Source organism: Sturnira hondurensis, unplaced genomic scaffold (genome assembly GCF_014824575.4).
Source record: "Sturnira hondurensis isolate 20B ecotype Veracruz unplaced genomic scaffold, ASM1482457v3 Scaffold0020601, whole genome shotgun sequence".
Lineage (NCBI taxonomy): Eukaryota > Metazoa > Chordata > Mammalia > Chiroptera > Phyllostomidae > Sturnira > Sturnira hondurensis.
This window is the reverse complement of record NW_028093232.1, coordinates 2,949,774-2,971,559: the sequence shown is the minus strand read 5'-3', so window position 1 is coordinate 2,971,559 and position 21,786 is coordinate 2,949,774. Positions and strand designations below refer to the sequence as shown.

Sequence of the window (21,786 nt, the reverse complement as noted above, 5' to 3'; positions counted from 1 at the left end):
TCTGGCCTATTTCCCAAATCTCTGGCCAGGACTGTCCCCTGGTACATGGCTCCTTTCTGGAGAGAAACTCATTTTCCTGAAGTCTCTTAGCCAAAAGAGATGCTGGGTAATATGCATACAAAAACTAAAATAAATAAATATTAATGTCAAAAAAGGCTTTGTGAGTTCATTAAAACCACTTGCTTGAGAAACGGCCCGGGGTGCTGCTGAGTCCCACGAGGGGCAGTGTCAGGGCCCAGGCAGGGGCTCCCAGAGTGCACCTGGGCAGTGAGGTAGTATGAGGTACTGAGGTGAGCCAGGGAGTACGCGAGACAAACAGCCCTCTCACTCAAGCCTTCTTTGGGCAAGACCCCCTCAAAAGTCAACTAAGAACAAAACAGCTTGGGCTGGGCAGAAATGTTTCCCAGACACCTAGGGAGGGCCTGAACTAGAGGCCAACAAATAGAGCCCCCTGGTGGCAATACAAAGACAGATCAGGATAAATTCCAGCAGGTCAAAAGTCAACGGCCAAAGCTCCTGCCCAGCTCCACAAAGTAAACAACAGGTTACCCAACTGGGCCAGAGATACATCCCACCACACACCACCAGTCACTCAGTCCCTTTAATCCTGAAGGGCTCCCAGCCCATCACTCCACCTCACGGGGTCTTCTCATCTACACTACAGGTCAAACACACATGTAGGTGGGAGACAGGGTGTAAATTAAGGCAAGGTTGCTGCTGTAGGAGACATCCCCACCTCTCCACTAGGAAACTCAAGGTTGACAGAAGTGGCCAGATAACAGATGACTACATCAAATGGCTCCCTGTCCTCTTTGCCCCAAAGGGAAGGCCTGACGTCCTAGGCCGTCACTCCATAAAATCATGTTTCTTTGGAATTGAGAAGAGAAACCTCCCTTCCTGTTCATCCAGGCTGCCACTTCCAGTGGCACTGAAGGACCTCTTCTGGCTGGCAAGGAATCATCCCAAAGCTTTCTAGTCTAAATAGAAAGCTTAGTCCCCAGTTGGATCTAGCTTCCACAAGATTTTACTGTCCAACCAGCAGATAGATTAGAGCCATGAAACAAGCAGGCACCTCTATCCCTGATGCCTTTTCCCTGCTGAAGCTTGGGACTGGAACCTGGGGTGCGCTGCCCGGCTAACTAGTCTTTTTTAAACGGACACATTGCCAAAATCTCTCTCACAGTTGGTTGTCTTAGTGGGAGATCTGGCAGTTGCACCCACAGCGAAAACCTCTCTCTACCTCCTCTATTCGGTGAGGCTGTTGGTTGGATTCTTAGCAGCACAGAACTCAAGAGGCTGGAGGAGGGGATCTAGTTGACACCAACCACCTGATGAGATCCCACGACCAGCCTCAAAAGAACCAAAAACACAGCCCTCCGTGGGCAAGAACAGGTAAGGAGGTAAACATGATAGGGCCATTGCTTCTCAAATACATGTGCTATTTCTTCTTTTTTCTTCTTTAAACACAAGACAGAACAGAATTCCTACCAAGGCAAAGTTGTAACTTCAGCTGGGGTGGGAGCAACAGCCATTAGAAAATTAAGGTCCTGGCTGCCTCCTGGGAGCTCTCCTTGGCTCTGCTGGGACCCAGTCAGCTGTCCGGGTTCTTTTCCGCCTCTTTGGAATGGATAATGTACATGAAGGTCTGCTCAATGGTGAAGTCAGGCGGGAGGTTGCCTTTGTGCACGCCGACGTGCTTGCTCATGAGGTTAAGGGTGGAGCTGTAGTGGCCACAGACTGTGCAGCGATACATGAGGGCCCCTGAATGTGTCTTCAGGTGGCACTTGATAGTTGAGCGACCTCGGAAGAACTTGTGGCACACCTTACACTGGTACGGCTTCTCACCTGTGTGGATCCGCCGGTGATAGTTAAACTCGCTTGTGTGGGCAAACCTTTTGCCACAGACTTTGCAGCTATACTTGCTGTTCCCAGGTTGGCCCTGCAGAGCTAGCTCCTCGCTCAGGAACTCCTCCGCTGGCAGCTTCCGCTTCTGGAGAGCTGAGTGCTGTAGCCCAAAGCCAGGCCGTGGGTCAAGGCCACTGTTGCATTTGTGCTGGCTGACGTGGTAGCGATAGGCAGCCTCTGATTTGAAGCTCTGGCTACACAAGTGGCAGCGGAAGAGGGTGTCTTCCAGGCTCTGGTGCACGGCCATGTGCTTCTCCAGGAGATGCCAGTCCACAAAGCTGTTTGCACAGACGGAGCAGGAGAAGACTGAAATGCCGAGATGGGAGAGCATGTGCCACATGAGGCTGCAGAGGTTGAGGTGGCGCTGGTCACAGACACTGCAGGCCTGGCCTTTCAAGTTTAGGTGGTCGAGGATGTGGCCCCGGACCATGTGGAAATCTTTGGCCAATGCCTTCCCACAGGCAGCACACTTCAATTCTGCAGAGGCAGCCCCTGAAAACAAATTCAGCTTCCCAGGCAGGGGATCATTGGGGTGGACGATGATGTTGTTCTCAAATATTCCATCCCGTCGGTGGAGGGTCAGCTGCCACTGGGTAAAGAATTTAGTTTCACACATGTCACAGGAGAAGAGGAAAATACCAATGTGAGAGAGAACATGGGTCACCCGTGAGTTTCGGTCCTGGAAGTGGGTCTCACATACCTTGCAGTTGCCTGTCAGCAAGTCCACGTGGTCCCGAGCATGCTGTCGAATCAGTTGAATGTTGGGCTCTAGGACTTTCTTGCACACCTGGCAGGGCATGGCCTTATTCTCTCGGTTGTCATTCTCTCCAAAGGTCAGCTCATCCTCACTGTCATCACTCAATTCAATCACCTCCTCCGCTGTCCCTATGTCCTCGGTGGGGTCTTCAAATTGCAAGTCATCATCCCCCAGGTCCTCCAGCTGGAGCTCATCTATCTGCTCAAAGGCTGGATCTTTGGAGTGGTCGCTGTTGCTCAGGCAGGAGTTGGTCCCAGTGGTAATGTCTATTGCATTGTCGGGGGAGAAGAAGCTGTTTTTACTGAAGTCTCCATTGCTCTGAAGTTTGTATGGCTGGCAGGAGCTCGTGCTGGTCTGGATGCCCATGCTGACAGTGCCTAGGACTGGCTGGGTCACCACACTAGGTACAGACGTGAAAGGAGCAGGGTTCTCACGGTCTTCCGTCTTTGATGGCAGTGGCTGCTGTGGTAGAGGCAGGCTATGGTTAGTGTCACTGGTAACATTCCTCTCTTCCTCTTTATAGTTTCCTCCAGCATCACTAGGTAAGACATAGTTTCTATCAGGACCAAAGTGCTCCCCACTGCCCCGGAGTTCTCCAAGAGGATGGGCAGGTTCTGCTGAGCTACAACTCAGCGTGCCGGAGCGGCTCTCACTGGTGCTCGTCAGGGGCTTGGCCACGGCCGTGCTCTCCAGGTCAGGAAAGGTGGAATGACAGGCCCGGAGGAGGTCCTCCATCCCCAGACGCTCAGCTACCTCATAGATAACCCCAACGTTGATCAGGTCCGTGAAGAGCTCCGACGTGTAGACAAAGCTCAGAATCTTCTCGAAGTTGGCAGGGGTGATAAAGTCCACCACATAGGTCCTGGCAGCATCCAGCCCAGTGTTTAGGAAGAGGTTCTGGAAGTAGCCAGCCGCACAGGCCAGCACAGCTTTGTGGGCTGGGAAGGAGCGACTCCCCACCACAATGGTGACATCACACATGGTCTCTGAGAGCCGGCACTTGTTGAGTTCCTTCAGCAGGTTGTTGGGGTGGTTGGTGCTTTGCAGTTTGATCCTCATGCCCATCTTAGCAGCTCCTATGAAGTTGCCTCCTTACCAGCACGGTTAATCTGTGGACTGCAAAAGGAAAAGATGGATGGCCAAACACATCCCTGCAAACAAGGTACTCTGAAGGAGAAAACAGCACCAGTCTGAAAGTTTCAAAGCCTGAGGTGGGGAGCCGAGTGAACAGACACGGAGAGCTGCTCCATTCTGCTGAGAGCAAGGACAGCAAAATGACAGAACAATGACCTCTCCCCCTGCACATACCCAAAAAGAGTTGTCATGACAAAAGCCAAAACCACTGAAAAAACCTGACGGCCTGGTCTTTAAGATTCAATAAGAGAGGTTGTGGGCCTGGTTGGACAGAAACTAGTGCCTTACAGCCAAGCCAGAGATAGCCTCTCAGATGCAATCTTATACCTCATTTCTGGAGCAACTAGCCCAAATCTTTCTCATGTTAATTCCCTAATTTCCTCCTATCTCATTGGGTACATTCTCTTCCCTTACAACGTCATATTATATTCTTATCTGAACACAACTATCAAAGCTCCTTTCATTGCTAAGAAAAAGATAAGGATGCTCCCTCCACCTTTAAGTTTTCTAGCATTGCTGTCCTGATCCTAAATAAATCTCTTGCTCATTTTTGAGTTCCAATCTTTTCCTACCTGTGCTACCTGCCCACTCTCTTGTCTCCACTACCCAGAGCAACTCCGAGAGTACTCTATCACATTCTCTGCGAGCTCTGGGTGAAGTAAAAATACTTCAGAACCCAATGGAGTAAAAGCAAAGTAGAACACAACTGTGGTACTTAATATTGCTTAAATATGTTTTATTTCTACTTACCACCCTTTCCGGGATTTATACTTATGTTGACCAGGGCTAAGAGATATACTTGTTGCCATAAGGAGACATCTATCGTAATTGTATAGGTAAGACTCCTAAAAAGCTTGCTCAATGCCACTTTTACCCCTTTGAATCTCAAATGACCAAGGAAGAGAAGACCAGCAACATTCTTCTGTCTCACTTCTTGTCCTGTGCAACACAGTCCCCTGCACCTCACCGCATTCTATTAACTCTCAACTTTTGCAGGGGCCCAGAAAGCTTCTAAGCATTGTCTGGGTGCCAGGCGAAAGCAGCTCCCAGGCCCTGGTGGCCACACATCAATGGTCAGCAGGTCGGGGCTGTAGGAAGCCTGACTGGGGGCAGGAGAGGGACAGATTCGGAACTTCCGAGAAGGTACCCCAACAATCCCGTGGCACCGCAGTCTTCCCTCTGGAGGTCGAATCCAAGAGGAAGGGCATTGGATCGGGCTGGAGCACTCCATCTGGGTGGCACCGAGCACCTGGGTCTCTCCCCAAAGAGCCGCGATTCCACGGAGAACGCCGGGAGGGGCGGAGGCGCGCAGGGAGCAGGGCCGCCCGGAGGCCAGGGATGGGCAGCGGGGTCGGCCAGGGTCGGCGCGCGGTCGGGGAGGTTGGGTCCGGCTGAGAGGAGTGCGCAGGGGGGAGCCCAACGAGAGCGAGAAAGGCCAGGACAGGGGTCGGGCCTTGGCCAAAGACAGCCCTTGGCCCGGCCGCGCTTACCCGGCTCCGCAGGGCCCCGAGCACCATCGCTGCTGCCGCCTCACACAAAGGCCCTGGCCAGCCGTGCCCGGCCCGACAAGGAGGCGGCGCCGCCGGCCACGGCCAGACTCTCCATCCGCTTCGCTGCTCGCAGTGCCGGCCCGGGCCACCCCTGCTGCCTGGCCCGCAGCGCCCCCGCCGTCCTGGAGGAGGCAGCGCCCCCCGCCGCTCGACCGCAGCGCCCCCGCACGGTGGGACCTGGAGCGAGGTGGGCGGGGCGCAAAGCCGCCGAGCCAACAAGTCAGCCGCTGGTCCCAACCAGATCAGAGACTCCCGCCTCGGAGCTGCCTCCGCTCACCTCGTAGCCCTGGGCCTGCCCCGCGTGAGCAGTTGTGGGGGCATTTCCAATCCCCCGCACCCCCCAAGTTTTGGCTTCTCGAAAGCACTAATCCACCAGGTGGAGGACCACTTTCCTCCCGCTGGTACCTGGAGAAGCAGAAAAACCCCTATCCCAACTGGAAACTCTTACCGCACCCGCTGTTCTATGGCTCTCCCTCCTCAATACATAGGAACCTCTCAAGCTCCAGGACCTTTCTGTTTCAACCTCTCTTCTGTCTCATCCTACCACTGCCTGGTGATAGGCAGCCAGGCCTAAAACCCTCACACGGGGGTACAGTAGGGCTCAGTATTTCCTGGATGGATTAATGGAAAGAGGGAGACACACAGGAAGATGCCAGCTGATCTAAGCCAGTTTGGCTGGTTAACAATCATCAGTTATTCTGATGAATTTGGGAGACTGTGTGTCCCCTTTTCAACAATCTCACTAACTGGTGGTAGATTATACTGAAAGCAAACATTCTACTAAATGCTGCCAAACATGTAATATTTATTAGTACGGGAATGCAAAAACTGCCACACAACCTGTTCTTGTAGTTTGGGAGCAGGCAATCCAGTGAGCTCTCTGGTGAAAGGATCTGCTGGAGACTGATATATATTGCAAGGCAGGCCCGACCCCTGCAGCTGAGGCCACCAAGTGCTCCTGAAGCGGAGTATTTTACAACCAACAAACTCCAAACCTCCAGCATGACACTGAAGCATTAGGCTGCAAGACTTGCAACAGTCTTGGACCCGTTCAATCTTTCCAACCAACTGCAAAACCATCGGTTAGAGAGAGACAGACAGACAGACAGACAAGAGGCCCCAAATGGAGTCCCTTGTGCTAAGTCCATATTAACAACCAAGACTTAATACCTCACCTAACTGCAGTTTCAGCCTCTCCCAGGAATGTAATCTTAACCCGTCAGTCTGGAATTTACCAGTCAGCACTAGTGAGGTAATCTGCTTGATAGTCCCCTGCCCCAGGGGTGGGGGGGTGGGGGCAGAGGAAGTTGGCCTTGTTGGGATACTCAGCTCTTTGCTAACTCACTTCCTGTCCCACCCCCCATTTGCCTTTAAGGTCTTTCCTTTTCTACAACTCTTTTATGCTTCTTTCTAGCTGCCACATGGGATTAATTGCCTGATTCATAAATTTTTTAACAAAGCCAATTTGATCTTTGCATTTATTTGGTTGAATTTTGGTTGTTAACAGTGGCAGCCCTGCATCAAGCAAATCTATCAGCACCATTTTGCCAACAGATTCAGAAAACAATTAGTATTTTTGGCAATAAAGTATTTTTTAATTAAGGTAGGTACATTGCTTTTTTAGACATAATGCTACTACTGCCCACTGAATAGACTACAGTACAGTGTGAACATAACTTTTATATGCACTGGGAAACCAAAAAAATTCCGTAACTCGCTTTATTGCCATATTCACTTAATTGCAGTGGTCTAAAACCAAACCTGCAATATCTCCAAGGTACTCCTGTATAATATTTGGTCTTCATACCTGTTCCAGACGGAGTTCCTAAAAAACCTTTGAGTTTCCTAAGAGATTCAGAGCTGGAAAGATGTCTTCTATTACGTTAATGAGTGACTTTTGGAGGGGATGTAAGGATGGGGGCTAGTTGCCAGGAGAACCAACCCCCAGACCTCCAGAGAGGGGAGAGGAGGGACTGGAGATTGAAATAATAACCAATGGTCATTGATTGAATCAACCATGCTATCAAGTGAACTCAAAAAGAGTCTGAAGGCTTAAGCTAGAACTAAATGCTAATGATTTATTCAGGGTTCTTAGGGTTTACAAACCATAAACCCAACTAGGCAATAGCCACAGTGTTCTGAAGAACAAAGAAAAGCTAAGAGTTCTTATGAGCACAGGCCTGCAGACCAGAAGGCTGCCAGTTCTATTTCCAGTGAGGCCACATGCCTGGGTAGTACACCAGCGTGAGAGGCAACCAAGTGATGTTTCTCTCACACATCGGTGCAGTGTTTCTCTCCCTTTCTCCTGCCATTCCTCTCTCTCTAAAAATAACAATTAATTTAAAATCTTTTTTTAAATATATATTTTTAAAAGTACATTCTTGAGCCCTGGCTGGTGTAGCTCAGTGGATTGAGTGTGGGCCTGTGAACCAAAGGATCGCGGTTTGATTCCCAGTCAGGGCACATGCCTGGGTTGCAGGCCAGTTCTCAGCAGGGGACCCAGGAGAGGCAACCATACATTGATGTTTCTCTCCCTCTCTTCTTCCCTTCCCCTCTAAAGATAAATAAATAGAGTCTTAAACTTTCAAAAAGCTTGTAATACCATTATAAAAAAAGTACATTCTTGAGAAGAATCAGTCTGGTGTTCTTGGCCTCTGGATTGGTCCAAATTGTTAATCCTCTAGATGACCAGGTGTCTGGATAATGGATGTCAGATGGTCTCGATATGTGAACAATCTATTATTAGTCTTTCTGGGGAGTGATCAGGCAGTTATTTGGAGGTTTGGTGTACATCAGGCATTGACAAAGGACTGAAAGTTCAAAAGTTTTATTTCCCAGTCTAGTTAGAACAAAGATATAATCATTTTCTCATGCCTCAAACTGCTTGATTTGAGTAATTTAGCAGCTTGACTCTAACAACTTCATTTTATTTCTTTACTTTTCCTCAGCACCTGTTGTGGACAAAAAGGGGCCTCACACTGCACCTGACGAGCTCAGGGGAGGCCTGCCCCGTGGGCCCAACACACTCATGGACAGAAAGCAATCACAGAGAATGGTCTGAAAGTAAAACTTCCTGCCTAAAAGCAAGTCATGGCAAGTAATCATGTCCTAGGCTGGTGCCTTTCTTGACAAAGGTCAATCTTTGCCGTAACTGAGCCTGTCTGTGCCTGTCTGTTGTCTCTTTGCATCTGCAATAACATTTTTTGGGAACATCAGAATAATTCCCCTTTCCCAGACCCCTTAGAGCATGCTCTCCACACGCTTTCCATGGTCACCTCAACTATTGTCACCTTGTTCACCCATTGCCACCTTGTGTACCTGCACACCACCTCTCTGTGCTGTAAACGTTCATTGTTAACTATCCTGTACCCGCCAATTAGTCTCCTCATTTGACTTTTTTTCTTTTTCTTTTTTTAAATTTATTTATTTATTTATCTTTAGAGGGGAAGGGAAGGAGAGGAGGAGAGAAATATCAGTGTATGGTTGACTCCCGTGCATCCCCTGCTGGGAACTGGCCTGCAACCCAAGCATGTGCCCTGACTGGGAATTGAACCACGATCGTCTGGTTCGCAGGCTCGCACTCAATCCACTGAGCTATACCAGCCAGGGCCTCTTTTTCTTTTTTAAATATATTTTATTGATTATGCTATTACAGTTGTCCCATTTTTCCCCCTTCACTCCCCTCCACCCTGCATACCCTCTCTCACCCATATTTTATCAAATCTCAGAGATTTGCCTGCTTTGCTTTCTCCCACCTCCCTGATCTATCATTAGTAAATTTCAGGTAACCCTCCTTGCACCTCCTCCTTTGATTCTAATGGGCAAAATAAGGTGCAAAACTGCCATTGTCTGGAGTATTTTCTCAATCTGTTGAGATTTTGTTTCCCAGCAATTGATGTCAGTTTGGCTCAAATAAACTCATAAAAATATTTACAGGTTTGGACGTTTCTTACGTCAACACTATGTGACAAAGCTTATACACACACACACACACACACACAAAATCAAAGTTCAAAATTCAGAGAGCTCCTGGGTTGGTGAACACTTGGAGATTCAGAGAGAGGAGAGTTGTGCACTCAGAGAGCACGTAGAAGCTCCGTGTTCCCCATGCCTTCACCTACGCATCCCTTTCACCTGGCTCTTCCAGAGCTATAACCTTTTATAACAAACTGAGAGTAGTTTATTGAACCCAGGCCATGGGTCATGGGAACCTCCAATCTGCAGAAGGTTGGTCAGAAGCAGGGTAACAACCTGATCCTGGATTGGCATGTGAAGTTGGGGGGTAGTCTTGTCAGGATAAGCCCTTGCCCTGGCTGGTGTGGCTCAGTGGGCTGAGTGCCAGCCTGCAAACTGAAAGGTCGCCAATTCTATTCCTGGTCAGGGCACATGTCTGGATTGCAGGCCAGGTACCCACTTGGGGGCGCGTATGAGAAGCAACTGATCACACATCAGTGTTTCTCTCCCTCTCTTTCTCCCACTCTAGAAATAAATAAACGAAAGACTAAGCCCTTAACATACAGAATCTGATATCCTCTCTGGGTAGATAATCACAGCACGGCTTGTTGGTATAGGAAAACCTACTCCTACACACAGTGGAACTGGGTCCAGAACATTTAGTACTGAAGTCTTTTTAAAGTAAATCACCATGGAAGCCCTGGCTTGGCAGGTCTATTGGTTAGAGTTTCCAATACGCCAAGGCTGGGGCTTCATTCTCCAGTCAGGGCACATACAAGGGTCAACTAAAGAATACGGTAATAAATAGAGCAACAAACTGATGTTTCCCCCTCTCTAAAAATCAATGAGGTTTTTTTTTTTAAAAATATTTTATTTATTTATCTTTAGAGGGGAAGGGAAGGAGAGAGGGAGAGAAACATCAATGTATGGTTGCCTTTCATGTGTCCCCTGCTGGGAGTTGGCCTGCAGGGAACTGGCCTGCAACCCAGGCATGTGCCCTGACTAGGAATCGAACCGCGATCCTCTGGTTCGCAGGTCCTCGCTCAATCCACTGAGCTACACCAGCCAGGCTCAATGAGTTTTTAAAAATTTAAGCAGCAAAAGGATTTAGGAATTTTGTCTGTGGGAATTGCACATGTAGGCAAAGCTAAATGGGGAAGGGCCATGAGTTCCGCTGAGGTCTTGTCGACTAGCCATCCTTAGGCACGAACCTCTACATATAGAGGAGGAGGGCCGGGATTCCTTCACCACTTCCCAAGTACAAAACAGGAGTCTGCTTTAAAACGTCTCTCCATTTTCCCCGGCGTCCCCAGTCCTGCAGTTTCCGCCAGTCCCACCAGAGAGCGGCCTTTCTGCATTTATGCTCCTACTTGGCGAAGCACTAGTCTTAGCACACTCGTCAGACTCCGGAGTGCGAGTAGAACCGACTCTTGACGACTTTATGATCCACATAAATCCCCAAGGCTGCAAAAAGTAAACCCTCTACATAGATAATTTTGAAAAGACACAAGATGACTCACCGACGAAAGCCTTAAGGATCCGGGGTGAGAACGTCCTTTGACCTCTAGCAATAAACGTGACTCTGAAGAGCTGAGCTGAGCTCCTCCCCCTCCCGCCCCCATGCACAGATCACAGTCCAGACTTGCCCTAGCCGGGTTCTGGGAAGAAAGAGCTTTCACTGGGCAGAAGGAACTGCCGGAAGTGGCTTCTGCCTCCATGGCCCTTTCTTCATGCTGCCTTGAGAGAGCTGAATGTTGGCTTGTATCAGGGTAGTTCAGAGGCTTGGCCAAGGCTCCCGCTCCAGGCTAAAATAGGAAGCTTGAGGACTTCCCAGGCTGTTCCACTACAGAAGCCCCCTTGGGACCAGTGGGCTGTGAGAGCACATCAGATTAATAAAGGACACCCAGCCCTGGCTGGTGTAGCTCAGTGGATTGAGTGTGGGCCTGCAAACTAAAGGATTACGGTTCAATTCCCAGTCAGGGCACATGCCTGGATTGCAGGTCAGTTCCCAGCGGGGGATGCACAAGAGGCAACCACACATTGATGTTTCTCTCCCTCTCTCCTTCCCTTCCCCTCTAAAGATAAATAAATAAAATCTTTAAAAAATATATAAAAGACACCTATACGCACCTCATTTAAGTGCCTTGTATACTGCAGACCTGCTGCAGGCTGGTATCCATAGCATTATAGAAGAATTTCAAATAAATGTTTCTCTCTATAATAACTAAGGTGGTCAGTGAAAACTCAAAATATCTGCTCCCTTCTTTCTTAGCTGCTTCAACAATTTCCCCGCCCATGCCCCATCCTGGCAGGATCAGAGTGGTTTGTGTGTCCACGGCTTTGCTAGACTAAAAAGTCTGTGTAGGGGTCACCATCTCATTTCTACGACCTGTTTCAGGACCCATGCTTGACATTTGGGGACAGAATAATGACATGGTGCTAGAGACGCATCCTCCTCTGTGGCTGGATCTTTGCACAGCCTCGATACCCACCTCTCTCCTCTGGGCAAAGTCAAGTTCAGAGATTGGTGCCTCCCATGCCCATCCTAGAAGTACAGATAAGCCCTCCAGGATATGTTTTTTCTTTACCTGAAGCTAGTCTCTGAAATTCTTGGAGTGCTAGAAACTATCTTAAATTCATTTAGCTGTTCTTTTAATCACTAGATAATTTTCTGATACTAATTATATGAAGCACTGAATAAGCCACTGTTGGAAAAAATTATGTGTACAAAATATTTCCATTTATATATTTTGTATGTGTACATATCATATATAAGCATGTATGTATATACAATGTAGTTGGAAGAGTTAAGGAAGAGAAAAAAACCCACCCACCCACCAAGCAAAAACATACATTGCTCCAGGTCGTATGTAAAAATCCTTTATTGTTGAGGAAGCCAGGGGAGTCTACAGTCCGGGCTGAGTGGGGCGGGGGCTGCTTGAGATGCAGTTTCCACATCAGTGCTGGGGAGCCGGGTGGGGAAGGGGTCTAAGCACAGGAGTGTCACAAGGCTGGGAAGAGCAAGGGAAACAGGAATGCATGCACCTGGGGATTTGGAGACGGGGGCAGGGTGCCTGCATGAAGCAGCCCAGGAGTCCAGGAACGGAGTGCTGAGGACCGAAAAATGAAGTCACATCTTCTGTCCTGTCAAACTCCCACCAACCACCCGCTGGGGAAGCAGAAAGAGAAGGGGAGGGGCATCTGTATGGGAGAAAGACAGAGAACAGAAGTCTTAGGCAAAGCTGTCCCTCAGCCTTTGACCTAGAGGACTAAACTCTCCTAGCTGCAGGTGCCCGCACCCCCCAGAGGTGTGTTTCTGACAGTACTCATAAATGCCTGTGGTCGGTGGGGGCCCATGCAAAAAAAAAAGTAGCAACAAAAACAAAAAATTCCTATTATCTTAGAATCCCCATGAGCCAGGCATACAGTACATACAACCCCATCTGATGCGCCCTGGTGCTAAGGCTCCCCCAGCCTCCCTCAGCACCCCCCACCTTCCCAGAACCCCCACCCAGCCACTCCCCACTCCCCAGCAAGAACAGGCCCAGAGATCACTTCCTTTTTCAGCAGTTTCACATGAATAAAATAAGATGATAAAATGATCTTTATTAGATGAATCTAATCTCTTTTAAATGCCAGGCACCGAGGACCTTATGTCCTAGTCTTCCTGGCACCTAACAGGTTGAGGATGCTCCATCAGTGGTGCGATTGTGAAGGCTGCAATTATACGCCTGATCCCTCTGAAAGAACCTAGATTCACCAGCAAGCAGTAAAAGTAGATTTCCACAATGCACTTGTTTCTGCTATTTGTATAAAATACTATGGCAAAATTGCACTGTAATTATCTTTATGGCTGATGCATAACGCTGGGGGAGAGTCTGTCATCCAGATATAGTTGCCCGTATAATTATCTGGCAGTCTGCAGGACTGAAATAACCATCTAATGAGAGCAAAATGATACGGTAAGTACCATGTAATCAGCGAGTTACGATTATTATGGCTCTTTGCACCCTCTCACCTGACCCTGAATGGGGGGCCAGGCCTCGTCTCTGGGCCCAGGGAGTCACGCACAGGCAGTTTCATTGAGAGCCAGCTCTTGCTCCTGGGGGCTCCTTTGAGACCAATGAGTGTGGGTGATAGGGACACAGGGAGAGAGGCAACTGTCCCTCTGTGATAACTGAGGTTTCTGAATACCTCTCCTTCTCTCCCTCACCGCCTTTCTTTGGAACTCAGTTGAGCAGCTATTGCCATGCGTGGGAAAATGGTGCCTGGGCAGAAGCCTCCGTGTTTTGACTAGACGCTTTCCTGGGGGACTCACACTTGCATACCAAGTGAGAGATCCATCAGCCCACTCAGGCCGGGCTCAGCCCAGACCGCCCACTCTAGGCAGACAGACCAGAGCCAGCCAGGGAAGCACGAGCACGGTCCCCATACCTCCCAGATCACAAGTCCTACCAAAGCCAACGCAGAGCTCTGTGTGCCCAGTGCTGTTCCGAACACTTTACCTGTACTCAGTCCTCAGGTCCACAGGTTCTATTATCACCCCCATTTTTCAGATGGGGAAACTGAGGCACAGGGTGTGTGTGTGACTTGACCAAGAGGACACAGCCAGGGAAGGGCAGACCCAGGATTCAAAGTCAGGCCACACTCTTGCCCATTATGTTGCACAGAGCAACTAAGATATGGGTTCCGGCCACTCCACGCCATTAGATTTCAAGAGTCCCTCGCATTTCTTCCTAAACTGCTCCTGCAGAGAACTACACATGGACCCAGTAAAGGAGATTCTGAATAATCTAACGGTTCAGTCTACCTGGGAGGAAAAACACTTCACCTGTAAACTGGGTGTGGTAACTAATTACCAGGTGACGATCTCTCCGTCTTTGGGGCAATCAGGAAGAGAACAGAACCCAAACAACAGAAGTTGCCCCTCAGAGAAGCAGCAGGGGGCAGAGATGAGATGAAAAGGGGATGGTGTGTGTGCCTGGTCCCAGACGGGCACGTTCCTCTGAGGGCACGTTCCTCTGAATGGCGGGCACTGGCAGTGTATTTTAGGGTGAGTTTATGCGCATGAAAGCCCGAAGCATCAGAGGAAATGCTTCTCCGGCAACCGCCCCCCCCCCACCCCGCCACAGTCCGGTCTCCTCTCCCTGGCCAATCACCCCTACCTCATTCCATATTGTGGGGATACTCGAGGCTGCCAAAGCCGGGGACATTCTCTTGGTTCACACCAATCGGAGTGTCTGGGGTGAAGTAAACCGTGTAGTTAGAATTCTTCTGAATGTGACCTTCACCCTGACCCCAAAACGAAGGGCTGGCTGTGAAGGGCAACGTTGGAAGACAGAGGTGGGAAGAAGAGCCATGCTTAGTCTGGGAGGTTGGGAGGAAGCAAAGTCCTCCTGGCGAACCGCCCCACCCCCGAGCTGCAGCAGGACTGCCTTGTACAGGTCTCCCGGGGAACAACGCCGCACTGAGCACCCAGCTGACTGGGGAGAAGGGGCTGAGGAATCCTCACTGTAGCCGAGAGAAGTCTTGTCTTTCCCTCTGAGAACAAATAGGAGGCTTCTGACATCTGCATGTCCTGGCCAGTTCCCTAAATCCTGTCACTGTTCCTCCACACACTCTTACCTGGCTGGATGTTCCTCTTGCCCATAAGTCCCACAAAGAAGTCATGCATGTCACCTGCAGGAAAGGGGCCAACATAACAACCGGTCCCTGGTCCCCATGGCCCTGGAGTAAGTGGTGGGCAGAGACAGCAAGGGAGAAGATGCTACTCACGTTTCTGGAGAAGTGACAGTTTCTTAGGGTCTGTGAAAACAGAACAACCGTGTAACTGGGGAGCAGAACCTGGAAAGCGATGATTAGGGGGCATCCCAGTCACAACTCTCAGTTGTTCACTGAGCTGTCTCCCACCTGAGGGGGCACCCAGGCCTACGTAATCTTCCGAATCCTGCCCTGCGCGTCCCTCTCCCCAGGGGCACTTCCTACCTTTGCTAGCCTTGCCCAGGATTTTGAGCAGTTCATCCACGGAGACAGAGCCGCTGCCAGAGAGTGTCTTGAGCAACTGGTTGATATCTGGGAACTTCTAGGGGAGAGAGGCAGAGAGAGCTGAGTCAGGAGGCTCGAACCCAATCCATTCACAGTTTTCCCACGAGGAACCGCCTTTTCTTGAGTCTATCACAGCTGAACCTGACATCTTATTTCTTTCAGGATTTCCTCTGACCTACAGTGGAAGAGAAGTAAGCTCTCAAAGTGTGGTCTGTGGGCCAGCAGCAGCACTCCTGGACGCTTGTTAGAAATGCATACTCTTGGTCCTACCCCAGACCCGCTGAGACAGAATCTGTTTCACCCAGGCCCCCAGGTGATTTGTGTGCCTGGCGAGGTTTGAGAAGCCCTGGTAAAGGGAACACACAGGGTGTCCCTGCAGACTGACCAACTGTCCCTGTCTGCCCAAGACCTTCAAGGCTGCCCTGAGATGTGGGGCTTTCAGAGCTCAAGCTGAGGTGGTCCAAGCCAAACAGACCGTCAGTTATATGCTCTCTCCAGGCTCAGGGGCTCCCACGGGCTCTTTCCATTGAGGACCTTTCCCAGCTCCTGCTGCCTCTCAGTCAGGGCCTCCGGTTCTTTGCTCCCTGGCACATCAGGAGCTAGTTTTCCCAACGACGTGGTGGCCCCACTGAGTGAGCCATGAGTTGCCCTGCTCACAAGACAGGCCCCTCGGACAGAGCAAGTGTCCGCTGGTCTGTGCTCCATGATGAGCTGCAGACAGGACTCGATCCTGGGGACAGGTTGGGGTAGGAGCTGTCCCCAGGATCGAGGGCACCAGCAACTGTGCCCCCTGTCTGTGCCATGTCTGTGGGTGTTTCTCTCCCTGCATTTCCCACTGCCTCTCACCCCTTCCTTCCCCATGGGTCTCTGCCTCTGGTTTTCTTTCCCTCTCCCCTTTCTCCCCTCGGAGAAAGGTGGCGGTTCAGAGTGACACCACTGCTCCATCCCAGGATGGACCCAATTCTAGACCTGCTGCCAAGCAGGGGCTCTGAATTGTCCTGGTGATTTTCCTTTAGCCGCTTGAGCACAGCAGCATGGCTGGTGGGCACACACCGCACGCCCCGTTTATCGTAGCTGCAGAGACAGCGACAAGCGTCGTGTCTGGAGACTCGCCTCGAATCTCGGAGGTGCCTCCCTCTCCAGAGTCCCGTATCCCTGGGTGCTGAGCACACACAGAAGCACACTGACACAGGACGCACCCCCCCACGGGCCAACGGTATGCACTCATGTGTCCCACCCGCTTCCCTCCCCACTTTTCCCTCATTCTCCCGGTGGAAGGGATGAGATAGCAATCTCTCTTTTTCATTGACCAAGAGAGGAAAGGTCTCAAAGCAAGTTTGTCTCAGAGGAATATACCCAGACATTCTGACTATCTCGAGTTGGAATTTTGGGCTCCAAACACAGTGGCCAGCCTGTCTTTGGCACACCCTGTGTATTTCTTGAGTGGGTCCTGTCTTGCGAATCTGATACCACTGCCGCCACCTGCTAGGCAGCCAGCCCGCCTTGCCCTGCTCCACCTCACCAGCTGCGTGGGGACTGGCGATCTCTCTGCCCAGCACGCAGCTTCCCAGGCAGCCACTTTCCCCAAATTGTGGAAATGCGCTGCCCACCTCCTGTAATGGAACGCTGAACAGATTTAAGCTAGAAAGGCGGTTAGACTTCACACACTGAATTTGTAATAAGTTCCACCTACGATCATCTTAAAAGCATTCGTACCAGTGTAACTGCTATCATTTCAAAACCTTGAAAAGACTTCCTGCCTGTTCTTCTCCCGCAGCTCTACCCTGATGAGTCCTATTCTTTTCCCTAGAGGAACTTTGGAAATCCGGGTCTAACCTGGCTGGTGTTTGTTTTCACTATTATTTTCCTGCCCTGACTAAGCAGAGGATAGAGAGGAGCAAGCGAGAGAAGAGAGGAAAGGTTGGGATCTTAGGAGCCCCTGAGGTTCCCAGGGGTGGAGGGCTAGAGGGGCAGTGGAATTCTGAAAACAAAATAATACATGTAGCTGCAGGCAAAAGAGCACCCAGATGACAATTTAGGTGAGAAATTCTGACTGCGTTGGATACCATCCAGGGAGTAGAGAGACCCTCCCTCCGCCACCCCTCCCATTGCCCTGCAAAGGGACCGAACCTGAGCTAGACCACAGAGAACCCCAGACCAACCTGGGCCACCCGGCCTGCCCCTGTAAGTACCATCCAATCGCCAAGTCACCAGTCAGTCACACTGGGAGGGCACCTCTTACATACAAGGTGTCAAACTCACACACGGGGACAGAGATACTTACAGACCTCACCAAAAACAGTGAGAACGTGAGCTGACGGGAGAGGCCAGGAAATCCAGCCCCCTGATGGACAGCCCAGGGAACTCCCACCCACGGGCCACACCTTCCCCTGCAGCTTGTGGAACCAGCAAAGCTGTTCTCCTGTGATGCTGTCCAGGACCCTGCCGAGGCAGGCCCCGCTGGAGGGATGGATGCCTTACCTCCCTGCGGCCCCCATGGGGCACCGTCTGCTCCTGTGACTCCTCACAGACAGTCCCTAGAGCCAGGCTGATGGCCAGGATGACTGCCAACAGCAGGGTGCTCCGCATGGTGCCTAGGAGAGCAAAGAGACAGGAAGGGAAGGCAGGGAGGAGGAGGACATAATACAGGAAACATTCACGACCAGCAGCGTGGCTTGACCCTGCTTCTCGAGACCCCGATGCTGCCACCCAACCTCTGGTCTGGGGAGAGTATCTCTGAGCAGGGGCACAGTCCACTGGGCTTGGGTTCCCTGCTGCCCCATCAGACACTTCTCCCCAGGATGGGCAACTGGCAGCAATGAGCCACGGAGCAACAGGAGCAACAGTGCCGGGGACGGTAGGTTCCAAAGGAAGATAACAGATTTATAGGACATGCACAGGTCTTTTTCCTTAGTTGGCTTGAGGAGGGGTCCTGGGTGCTATTTTCCAGCACTAGGCAACCCCAAGACCTAAGCAAAAACTTTCTAATGTGGAACAATCCATCTGCACTCACAAGCTCCAAACATGACTAGCTCTCAACCTCTTTCTGCTATCTGCTCACTTCCCAATCAATTCCCCACTCCCCGATCAAAAGCTGCCACTTCTTTGATTTCTGCTGACTCTGGCCCCTGTCCTTTGGTTCCAGCTTCAGTCCTTCCAATGTTCTCCCATCCGCACCTACCTTTGGAGCAGCTCTGAGCCTACAGCTGGGTGGTCTAGTAGAATCAGGGAGCCGGCAGGCCGGGATCTCTGCCCTGCTCCCCACAAAAGCTGGTGCTGCTGGTGCAGCTGGTGCTGCTGGTGCTGCTGTGAAGAGGGAACCAGGGAGTGGGGAGGATCTGGGAATGTGGAGGATCTCCAGCCCAGCTCCCTGATAAAGGCTCTGGGAGGGTCTGGGGGAGCTGGGGGAGGGGCTGAGAATCGCCAATCCCAGGATGGCTGGAGGGGAGGAGGAAGGCTGGTGGGAAGGAGGGTACAGGATGCAGACACACACACACACACACGCACACACACACACACCCCAAGCTCAGCAGTGAGCTGGGGTTATCCAGCAGCCCACTTTCTAACAGTCCTTCAGCTGGGAATAATCTGGGTGTTATTTGTCACAGAATTTGCCTGCTCAGTAGGTGTGGTCCCAGGTCCTCTTTCTCCTCCTTATTCACAGCCCCCAGCTCCTTGCCCTTTAAATTGCCAGGCCAGAACAATTCCAGGCAGGTGCTTCTCTGGCCCTCCCACCACCAAGACAACCAGGACAGCCAAGTTCAGGCCCGTGAGGATGAGGAGGTGACCCTGGCATCCTTTCTAGCCCTCATGGTACCCTCTGTTCTCTCAGCTGGAGTGGACCTATCACTTTGGTCCTTAGATAAACTGGGAGTCAGTACTTCTCTCTGCCACCGAATGCAGAGATCCCATCAGTGTCCAGCCCCACCGGCCACCTCCCCCATGCCAATGCCTCCCCCCTCGATGTCCCCCCTGCACGCCTCTGGATCCGGGAATCAGCTTGACTTGGTTGCATCATCCTAGAGTTCTAACCTCTAGTCCTCCTGCTACAGTCTCAGAAAGGAAGAAAAAAACACTGCAACTGAGCTCTTCCCCTACTTGCACCCCTCCCAGCACTGGTCTCTTAATTGCGTCTTTTTTTCCCTCACAATTACACTTTCCCCCACTCTTATCTGTCTTCCTGTAGCTCAGGCACCTTCCCCACTGACCTCTCAAGCCTCTTGTTCCTGGCCCACACTGTTGAGAGGACTCACTCTGTTCGTCTCACACCCGAGGCAGAGGCCCCGTGGGAGAGGTGGGTCACAGTCAGGACGGGAAAGACCCGGAGAGAAAACATAAGGCGAGAGGTGCTTCAGAGTGACTAGTCACTTCCATCATTTCTAATGGGTGCAGGGTCACCACCATTATGGGGGCAGGAAATATTTCCATTTTTCAGATGAGGAAACTGAGCCTCAGAAAGTTCAGTCACGTGCTCCAGGACAGACAACTACGGCAGAACAGCCTCAAATTCAGACTTTTGTCACTCTAAACTTCCCTATCATTTTATTGCACTGGGATGAGCTTTGACCAGCAACTGAATAGCTAACCCTCTCAGGAGAAGCGGTGACCCACCTCTCCAAGAGACTTGCAGATTTGGGACTTCGTACTCCTCTACATCTTGTGATTGGGGAGAGAACTTCGCCCTGCCGTGTATACACATACCGTAGTGCCTTCTGCTCACCAACACCTTCCCCAAACACCCTATTTAAAATCACTACCGTTTCATACTCCGCACCGCCTGCCCATTTCTCTCCTTCATGCATGTACTACAGGCAACATGCTAAGCACTTTACCCCCAGTCTGCCTATGCCACGCCCACCAGCACGTCAGCAGGGCGAGGGCAAGGACTGTTGTCCATTTTGTTTGCTGTTAGATCCCCAGCTCTATGGTGTTTGGCATATAATAGGGGCTCAATAAAAATTTATTTATAAAACAAAAAAAAGAAAGCCTGAGCCCAGCTCCTCTGGTTGCAACCCACAGTGCAGACCCCCCCTCAGAGCCTCCCCAGTGTGGTTGGGGTCCTGAAGTGTGCCTCCCCACGCCACACTCCCAGCACCCCACCCACTCTGGGACTCAGGTCATAGCGAAAGAAGCCACCCTGGCCTCACAGGGCTCCACCTAAGCTCGCCCTGAATGAGGGCAGCAGCTGGGTCCCAAGGCCCTTTTATTATGTGAAAAGCTAATGACACCTCATCAAAAGCTTCTCATTACCCACCTGATTACAGGGCTAGGACCCAAGGCTGGCAGCCTTCAGTGGGCTGAGGAATAGAAGTGGGAGGCTGTTTGTGCATAAATGACACGAACGGTTCATTTCTTCAAAAAGCTCAGGGACTGCCCTAATTGGACCTAGCCATCTCCCACCTCCTCCCTGCCCCCAATCTGGAGGAGGTCTAAGCTTGGCAGACTGGAGGGAGTTGGGGGTGCAGGAGGGGGCATGTGTTAGGCTGAAGCCTAAAGACTAAAGCTTCCTGGGTCCCATCTCTGCATCAGCCTCCCTCCCCCCACCAACTCATCCATCCTGTTCCCAAGCCCTGGCACCAGGGAAGCAGCTTCAGCAAAGGTTCACCATGAATAATGTCCTTTGATGATGTGGCATCTCACAAGGCACGGCAGCAGCCAGGGTGGGGGAGCACGGCGTGTAGAACTGATTGCCCCTTGATCTCTGGGATCAGCAAAGACTTGAAAGAGCTGAGGCTAACGAGAGTCAGAGGTGGTGAAGGAGGGAGGCGTTGGAGGTGTCTGACAAGCAAAAACGAATCAGGTTTTGTTAGAATTAAATCGCAAAATTTTATTCATGGGTCTTAAGATTTGTAAATCTGAAAAACAAAACCAGAACATTGCCAGCTTAACAGAGCGTTCCAAAGAAAAGAGTTGAGGGTTCTTATAGTAAAATTACATTCTGGAGAAAAATCAGTCCTGCATTCTTAGCCTCCAGATCAGTCGGAGATGGCAATCTTCCAGCTGTCCAGTAGTCTCGGTAATGGGTATCACGTGGTCTGGACACGTGAACATTCTGTCCTAAGCTCTTCAGAGGATTATCTATAGGAATTTTGTCTATTTCCAGGCATTGATGCACAATTGAAAAATGTAGTTTCTTAAGCTAATTAAAATAAAATCTATTCCTCATGTTTCAGCTCATTTTTTTTAATTTTTAATTTTTTAAAAAATCCTAGAGAGCCCTGGCTGGCGTAGCTCAGTGGATTGAGCGCGGGCCTGCGAACCACACGATCGCGGTTCGATTCCCAGTCAGGGCACATGCCTGGGTTGCAGGCCAGTTCCCGGCCCCTGGCAGGGGACACAGAAGAGGCAACCCTACATTGATATTTCTCTCTCTCTCTCCTTCCCTTCCACTCTAAGATAAATAAATAAAATCTTTAAAAAAATTAAAAAAAAATCCTAGAG

The 21,786-nt window shown here is 50.7% G+C and overlaps 3 protein-coding genes across 5 annotated transcripts in view; all 3 read right to left on the bottom strand.

The window, feature by feature from the left end:
* Positions 1 to 5,361, bottom strand: part of RDH16 (retinol dehydrogenase 16) — a 29,496-nt gene extending 24,135 nt beyond the window's left edge. The window contains exon 1 of the mRNA XM_037030276.1: positions 5,287 to 5,361. Within this exon, the coding sequence (XP_036886171.1) occupies positions 5,287 to 5,313 (27 nt within the window). The 5' untranslated portion in view covers positions 5,314 to 5,361. The remainder of the gene's footprint in view (positions 1 to 5,286) is intronic.
* ZBTB39 (zinc finger and BTB domain containing 39) lies at positions 149 to 5,366 on the bottom strand. Its single transcript, XM_037030271.1, has 2 exons — positions 5,287 to 5,366; positions 149 to 3,778 (listed from the first exon to the last, which is right to left on the bottom strand). Exon 2 carries the CDS (start codon positions 3,725 to 3,727, stop codon positions 1,592 to 1,594), a length of 2,136 nt encoding a protein of 711 aa, XP_036886166.1. The 5' UTR covers positions 3,728 to 3,778; positions 5,287 to 5,366; the 3' UTR covers positions 149 to 1,591.
* A 6,794-nt stretch (positions 5,367 to 12,160) lies between these two features.
* Positions 12,161 to 18,668, bottom strand: TAC3 (tachykinin precursor 3). 3 transcript variants are annotated; one of them, XM_037030278.1, is made up of 7 exons: positions 18,527 to 18,668; positions 17,827 to 17,939; positions 15,286 to 15,382; positions 15,076 to 15,105; positions 14,926 to 14,979; positions 14,466 to 14,540; positions 12,161 to 12,501 (listed from the first exon to the last, which is right to left on the bottom strand). In XM_037030278.1, the coding sequence occupies exons 2-6, from the start codon at positions 17,932 to 17,934 to the stop codon at positions 14,467 to 14,469; spliced, it is 363 nt and encodes a 120-aa protein (XP_036886173.1). In that variant the 5' UTR covers positions 17,935 to 17,939; positions 18,527 to 18,668; the 3' UTR covers positions 12,161 to 12,501; position 14,466. The 3 variants fall into 3 exon arrangements, with proteins under 3 accessions (XP_036886173.1, XP_036886174.1, XP_036886175.1); XM_037030279.1 differs by having other exon boundaries at positions 12,161 to 12,469; XM_037030280.1 differs by having other exon boundaries at positions 12,161 to 12,410.
* Positions 18,669 to 21,786: the final 3,118 nt, after the last annotated feature.